The sequence below is a fragment of the Hibiscus syriacus genome, unplaced genomic scaffold (genome assembly GCF_006381635.1).
Source record: "Hibiscus syriacus cultivar Baekdansim isolate YM2019G1 unplaced genomic scaffold, ASM638163v2 tig00110332_pilon, whole genome shotgun sequence".
In the NCBI taxonomy this organism is placed as follows: domain Eukaryota; kingdom Viridiplantae; phylum Streptophyta; class Magnoliopsida; order Malvales; family Malvaceae; genus Hibiscus; species Hibiscus syriacus.
The window spans coordinates 9686663-9694766 of record NW_024062688.1 but is presented as its reverse complement, the minus strand read 5'-3'; the positions used below and the strand labels follow the sequence as shown (position 1 = coordinate 9694766).

The 8104-nt window shown below is 35.8% G+C and overlaps 2 protein-coding genes across 3 annotated transcripts; both read right to left on the bottom strand.

Moving 5' to 3' along the window:
• Window positions 1-419: 419 nt before the first annotated feature.
• LOC120119778 lies at window positions 420-7869 on the bottom strand. 2 transcript variants are annotated; one of them, XM_039139585.1, is made up of 3 exons: window positions 7779-7869; window positions 7392-7616; window positions 420-678 (listed from the first exon to the last, which is right to left on the bottom strand). In XM_039139585.1, the coding sequence occupies exons 2-3, from the start codon at window positions 7569-7571 to the stop codon at window positions 604-606; spliced, it is 255 nt and encodes an 84-aa protein (XP_038995516.1). In that variant the 5' UTR covers window positions 7572-7616; window positions 7779-7869; the 3' UTR covers window positions 420-603. The 2 variants fall into 2 exon arrangements, with proteins under 2 accessions (XP_038995516.1, XP_038995517.1); XM_039139586.1 differs by lacking the exon at window positions 7779-7869 and adding an exon at window positions 7703-7775.
• Window positions 3187-3893, bottom strand: LOC120119777 (protein PIR-like). The gene has a single exon (XM_039139584.1). The coding sequence runs from the start codon at window positions 3639-3641 to the stop codon at window positions 3225-3227; it is 417 nt and encodes a 138-aa protein (XP_038995515.1). The 5' UTR covers window positions 3642-3893; the 3' UTR covers window positions 3187-3224.
• Window positions 7870-8104: the final 235 nt, after the last annotated feature.

Sequence of the window (8104 nt, the reverse complement as noted above, 5' to 3'; positions counted from 1 at the left end):
GTATAAAAAACTTTTACATGAATAAAAATCGTAGTCAACAAACAATTAAAGCTCCAAAATATAAATTTTATTTTTTAGCCTTAAAATGAAATATTGTGGGTAAAAATGTTAAAAAAAAGAAGCATAAGAGTTAAAATGACTATTTGTCAAAATAGAACGTTGTGACTAAAATGCTAAAAAAAAGAATATGAACAAAAATGACTATTTAATCAAATCTTAAGGGTATTTTTTGGCATTATGCAAAAAAAAAAAAAAGCCTCTGTATCACTTCAGCATCCTGCTTTAGGGCTAATTTAACATTGTTTTTGAAAAGTGCCGCGAAAACGTGTTTTTGAATTGTTTGATTCAAGACAAACAAGTTTATCTAACAAAAAAGATGGAGTTACAAAGCCAATTTCAAGATTTTCTGGAGATGACGATGAAAGTAACAGGCACAACTTATTGATCATATAGAAAGCTAAACCATTCTCAAATTCAAATCATAGGAAATGTTACCAAATCCACGGCAATAAACAATTGCAAGTTTGCTGAATTACCACCCATATGTTGGTTTGAACCACCGTTTATACCTCATCAACCCCGGGGGGGGGGGGGTGAACGGACTTAATAGTCTTTATTTCCAAAGTTCTTGCACCAAAGCTGTGAAGGAATTGGACGAACAGGCTGATGGGGTCGTTGCTGCAAGAAATAAGCTTTTAGATAAAAATATCATTCTAATAGAACCTAGCTGATAAATGGAGATGTACAAGTTTTGCAAGTCAATAGATGTATTCACAAAGTTATGAAACAGATCATGGCTATGTACATCTAGATCCTATTATCGAGAAACTTGTAATTAGATAAGCAACAACAATGTCATCAAGGGTGCAAGGTGCACTCTGGGCGCTTATACCATTATATTGCCTCAGGCGCAATGCGTAGAAATAGTTCAAGTCAGAATGAAGTAAAGCGCAATATTTATGTGTGATTTTTGCAGTGTGTGTGTGTGTAAAAGACTAAAAAGCTTAAGATATATAAGAAACTCTAAAGTGCAGTCTAGTTTATCTACAAAACATGTAATCTTTCTATTGATCAATACGCGTGATTTCCTTAAGTCAATGTTGTTGAATGCTCAAATATTACAAATGATAGAGTTTGATATTATCCTTTTCTTACAAGGTATATCAAATGAAAAATAAAAGAAAGTAAAGAGAAATTCAATTAGACTAACTTTTTAATTCTTATCACCTCTAAAAAAAACATGCCAAGGCATTTGCCTAATCAAAGGGACCAAGCCTGAAAGGGTGTGAGGCGCCTTTGTTGAATAAGCTAAGGCACAGATGCGACTAGGTGCATGTCTTGGCAACACTAAGCTACAATTTGTTTCTAATATGTAAGTTCAATCAGTTGAAATTACAGGTGCTTAAGGAGATAAGAAGTGCATATAAAGCAATTAAAATGTGAATATTGACTTCATTCATTTGATGAGCTGACAATTTTTATATTAAGGTATATTTGTTTCACTGAAAATGACTTCCAAAAAATGTTTAGTTTCATAGAAAATAGCTTACTCAAGGGAAAATGACTTACAGGTCAACTGAATAAGCTTTTTTTTTTTTTTGCAAATTGACTTCTCCTTTTCAACAGGGTAAATAATTTTCTGGAGAATAACTCCGTATAAGAAACGTGATTTTTTACATCGAAAATTAACTAGAGTCATTCCAAATATTATTATATCAAATAATAAAATTTTAAATAGATTTTTTAAAAATATTCAAATATTTTTTAGAATTAAAAATGTTAGTATTTGAAAAATAGTTTAACAACAGAAAACATTTTACCTCTAGTGATCAAAACATTAGGAAATCTTTATTTTTTCGGAATAAGTGAATGATGAATCCAGTCTAGGAAGGAAGGCATATGGATTTTTGACCTTCTAACGTTAGCATATTGCAGTAAAAGATTAGGAAGTGAGTGCCATGAAGCCAGGAGGAAGACGACTTCGAGCTTACAAGATGAGAAAATAGAAGCTGAAACCGTAAATTATTAACAAAACCAGTAACATTGAAAGACTAGTATTCAATCAGGATTAAGTGAATTGACAATAAATTAGACTGGTATGTTATGATCCTCAAGAAATAGAGAAGACAATAGACGAAGAAGAGAAGAAAAGATGAGAGAGTAGACGAGAGAATATATGATTTAGGATAAGGAATGGGGATTTTAGAGAAGTAGAAGAAGAATTTTAAGAAGAGAATTTGTCATTCATTCATCAAAGGTAATCCCCATGGAATCGGGTACAGATTATATAATTACAAGTACCACAGCTGTATGTATTGGAAATCTAACAAAATAACTAACTTGTGATGACTCATGCAGGATCATATGCAGCTATTGCCACATCAGAATACAACCCATGGCCCACCATTAACTAAGCCCACCTCTTGCCTCAGATGACCCAATATCCTCCTCAATTCTGGTCCCAACAGTAAATCCTTCATATGACAACCCATCCATCCCATTTCCATTTCCCTTCCCGTTCCAAATCCCTGATTTGCTCCCAATCCCTAATTGAATCAATTTCATCCCCAATTCCCTCTTTTTCAACCCTAATTCCTCTTCCATCATGACAATCAAAATTCCCCAATTCACTACGTGCAATCCCTAGCTCAATCCCTAATTCATTTTCTGAATCCCCAATGCCCTTCGCTACGTGCTTCTCCTCCTCTCTCCCAACCGTGACAATTCCTCCCCCTTTAGACGATCCTTGTCCCCAAGTATCAAAGTATCGCATTTGTGATAGCAAGACCACAAAATCCTTTGAAGCTGATATGTTTTTTTTTATAAGAATTACATGCCTCGTTAAAAACCCCCTTCTTGATTAAAGGATCTTTTAGAGAAGCTCCTTAATCAACGGAAGAAGGAAAAGAGTGCCTTAGGATTTTATTGATCATAACCAATGTACATAAGATACAACCATAAGACAAGCAAACAAAACCTTAAAAATAACAGAACAAAAAAACAAATTCCCCTATCCGACCAGCCCTCCCATACCCAACAACGGAACTATCACAGCCCCAACAATCTCAATAAACCAACAACCCTACTAAAAAATCTCTAAGGCTATTTAAAATATTCATCCAATCCCCTGCTTAGCTAAGGTGTCAGCCTCACAATTACAACTCCTCGGAATATGCCTAACAATGAACCCAGTCTTTGGAGCAGCACTCCATTTACTGCAATATTTATCTAATGCTGCACTTGTAAATGCAAGTGCGTATTCTAACACACTTCCCGTATTTGACAGCCCTAGGGTTCGACACAATTGCAGCTGTAGCAGATTTGAAGAGGTTGACAACAGGGCTGTCTCCACCATTTTGTGAATACAATGTTTGCCCATCTGCACCAGGAAGCAAGCCCAACCAACCTGCTGTTTGCATGAAATGTGTGGTATCCAACTCTCTCAAAACAATATCAAGGAGCCCCATCCAATATAATACACTCCCAATCTCCTTTATTCCGCGAAGAACTTCTGCTTTGAGCTCTGGTTTTGTTCCCCAGCTGAGTTGCTCTTTAACGAGCCTCATACATCCTGTCACACCCCCATCAAAAGGAAGAAGTCCAATTGATTTCGGCAGTGCTTCTTGCAAGCCTGTGATCATAGGCTCAAGTGTAGCAATCTTGTTTGATATATGATCCAGCAGTGCTCAGATAAGCCACGGTAAAGACCTAGATCCTAGAAGTTTAACAACGGAAATCATGTGTGGAATCCCAAAAAATCCACCATGCAATCGCGCAAAACTTTGATGTGCAAAATTTAAATCTTGAGTACCACAATAGAAGTTTGGCTTGGCATGTGGAACTGATGGCTTTTGTACAGGAGCAAGAGGAACTTTTGAAGATCAGATAAAACGCTGAGTAGTATTGCAAAGGATAAAGTTTGGCAGAAAATCATTTTGCATCTCAGACCAACTCTGAGAAGCTAGTCGACTAGAAAATGACACAAGAGATATGTTCTCCTGCATCTCATTCAACATGAGACTGAATGAGTCTATTGAAAGATCTTTTGAAAGTAATTCATGGGAATGCTTCAGTATATCTACCAGCTTTTCTAATTCCACTATGGAACATAGATCTTGAGACTCAAAACGATCAAAGAGAAACTCAAGATTTTCTCTGAAGACTTTATTCATCCGTTCAACAATCAAACTTCTTAAATTAATTGTCCTACCAAGTAACTTCACTCTAGTCATCTTTAGAAGGGAAATAAACCACATATGTTGGATAGAATACTTTTCTCCATTGTCCAAGGCAAAGAGGAATGAGGGATCAAGCAGTTCAGTAGAAGACCAGCTCTTGTAATATGTGAAAATAGCTTCACATAATTATGAAACAAATATATCAAAACAATGATCGACCTCAGCCTCAATTTCATCGTAGAGGAAGCGCTGCTTTAGCACAACCAGTGCATGTTGTGCTGAGTCGTTATAAATGTCAAATGGCATCAACACACTTTCAAGAAGACCAGCACTTTGAGACTCGAGCACGTGATCCACCAGCATCCAAGGAAGGAAACACTCTATTGGAAACTGAATGACACGAGAAGACTCCAAGTAAAATTCTCTAAACCATAAGAAACCAAGATCTGTCAAAGTTGCAATTGAAATGGCGTATGCTCCAAAGTTATATGCCGGAAACTTTGCCAAGATACTGATTATATCCAAAACAACACCATTTTCTTCTGTTATAGGAAGATCAAAACCAAACAACGGACGTTTTCCACTTGGTTCGGATATTATCCATTCCAACTTTTGTTCTTCAGACCACTCACGGTCGGAACCAATTTCCCTTTTAGTCATACTCAAACTCCCAACAAATGGACTTATCTTCCCATCAACAAAAGCCGAAAACAAATAAGGATCAAAGACCTCAACATGTGTATTGACATTCATAAACTCTAAGAAATAAATTTCTCTAAACATCGATTGAAATGCGTCTTCTACTCTTACAGACATTTTATCAAACACGTGAGAAACATCATGTTCCCTTGTCCTTCAGGCGAATAAATTTTGAAGTGGATAAAAATGAGTTGAGAAGTACCCAATGAAGGTCGATCCATACCTTTTTCCCAAGTAATTTGTTGTTCATAAGTCATCTGAACTGGAGTTGATTTAGGATAACTAGTAACACTCGAATCAGACTCTTTAAGCATCTTTTGTTGCACATCACGAGGGAACAAAATTTGATTAAAAAACACCGCAAGTCTTGAATTGAGAGTCTCGTAAATCTTCTGTTTGGCATGGGTTTTAACCAAATTCTGCTGCTTGCTCATGGGAGTTGTCTGCTCCATTTCTTTAGCGTTCTTGGTCATTAGATTCAAGATTCTTTGAAGGCATTCCCTGGTTTCTTCTGATCTGGCTTCTAAACTGCTGAGTCTATTTTCCCAAATTGTTTTATGTTTTTCCCACCATTTCGGTGTAGTCTTGGATGGTTCTCCACTGCTCGTTTCTTGAATTTCTGGAGGTTTATTTTCCACCATGTTGTTTTCTGTTTACCCAGCTTGAGTTGGATCAAGAATAGGCTCTGATTACCAATTGTTATGATCCTCAAGAAATAGAGAAGACAATAGACGAAGAAGAGAAGAAAAGATGAGAGAGTAGACGAGAGAATATATGATTTAGGATAAGGAATGGGGGTTTTAGAGAAGTAGAAGAAGAATTTTAAGAAGAGAATTTGTCATTCATTCATCAAAGGTAATCCCCATGGAATCGGGTACAGATTATATAATTACAAGTACCACAGCTGTATGTACTGGAAATCTAACAAAATAACTAACTTGTGCTGACTCATGCAGGATCATATGCAGCTATTGCCACATCAGAATACAACCCGTGGCCCACCATTAACTAAGCCCACCTCTTGCCTCAGCTGACCCAATATCCTCCTCAATTCTGGTCCAACAGTAAATCCTTCATATGACAACCCATCCATCCCATTTCCATTTCCCTTCCCGTTCCAAATCCCTGATTTGCTCCCAATCCCTAATTGAATCGATTTCATCCCCAATTCCCTCTTTTTCAACCCTAATTCCTCTTCCATCATGACAATCAAAATTCCCCAATTCACTACGTGCAATCCCTAGCTCAATCCCTAATTCATTTTCTGAATCCCCAATGCCCTTCGCTACGTGCTTCTCCTCCTCTCTCCCAACCGAGACATGATATTAATAAGGATTAAGTCCAAAGCTAGCAGATATTAGAGAATTAGAATTTTGCACAGCGTTGATGGGTTGCAGCTACCTAAGGAGATAAGAAGTGCATATAAAAACAATAAAAATTGCATACTAGCTTCAGTAAACATTTATTCTTTTCCTCATGTTTAGTAAATGAGCTAGCAATTAACTAACTTCACTTGATCATTTTTAACCACTCAGATGACTTAGTTTGAACAAAGAGAATGTATAAATATTGCTTATTTTGAATAGGTACTATTTTTTTTACTTGTGTTTTTACTCATCTTTCTAATTTCAAGTTTAGATTTGTACTAATTCTTCTTTATGTTATGAAAAACTATTTTAAAACTAAAGTAATAATCAAGCTATTCCTGTGTTAGTACTTATATAACCAAACATAGCTTTAGTGAATGAAAAAAAGGCCATCTTTGTAGGCATATGGACAGTTGACCTTAAAGCATTGATGTATTGCCAGTACAAGATTAGGGAATAAAAAGCCATGGAGTAAGTTAACATAAAGTTGACGAGATGTGATAAGAAGAAGCTGCAATCTTAAGTTATTATCTAAACTGGTAAAGTGTTATCAATAAGAATAATCAGGAATAAGTGCACAGCCAGAAGCTACTAGGAAAAGCAAATCTTTGCACAACATGGATGGGGCATAATGAAACACTGAAACTGACAGCAATTTTTATGAACATCAAAACTTTGTTTATTCATCAAAAAGAGATGCATTTGTTTTGTGAATACAGTTTAAGAAAGAACAATTAGAGGACAGTGATATACATCTAGTTCACGTTCAACTAAATGTCTGAATAATCAGTTGGTACTCTTTGGGGGTTTTTTTTTAATTGTCAAGCTTCAACCTACATTTTTATCAAAACAAACTAAAACCTTACTAATTAAGGCCTCACTCTAGTACTCTACCAATACCTTCTATATAATTCCAAATTATCTGCATACAGATTCTACCATAACTGAGAATTGAAATAAAATTTGTATTAGGATCCAGCATATTCTTAAAAGAGATATTAGTATTGAACATATAATAATGGTTCCAACCCTTTAGATTCTCAAAGGGTTAAACCTGGAATCGGCAATTCATACAATCAGGGTAAAAGACGTTCTGATTAGCAATTAAAGACGGTAATAAAGTGGGAAAAGGCAGGGGTTTAGGAACCTCGAGCTCGGCGGATTTCATGGCGATGGGGATACAGATGAGAACAACGCCGAACATGGCAATCGCAGTGTTGCGACGCCAGTGCTTGGGTCGACAATATGGGCCACCCGACAAGCTCCACACCTTCGTCCTGAAATCTTCTGCTCCATGCCCATTCCCTCCATGTTCTCCTCCTCCCATCTTTGCTTAATTTACTCGACGGATCAAATTAACGCTCTTACAAATCTGACCACCAAAGTTATCAGAACAGACGAAAATTGAGAACGTATATAAAGAATGGAATTTAAGAACTAAATAATATTTATGAGTACCTGAGAGATATTGAAATATGTATAAACAAAACAAAAATCAAATGCAATAGAAGAACTAAATTTTATTTTGGAGTACCTGAGAGAGATTGAAGTTCACGATCGCGGATCAGCTAACGCTTCCCTGATGTTCGCAGATTGAGACTGTCGTATTGTAAAATGGGCTTTTGGTACTTTTTCGTAAGTTATCCACAAATGAGCCCATGAAATCCTCTTCACCTCAAGTCCATTCAATCTATTTGGACTCCAGTTTGAATTTAAATAATTTATTTTTATCTGAGTTGAATAAAGAAATTAAATATATATTGTTTAAATTTAATTATAAAAATATATTAATATTATTATATAAAATGTGAACTTTTAATTTTTTAATTAGTTTAAAAGAATTACAAAACAGTAAATATT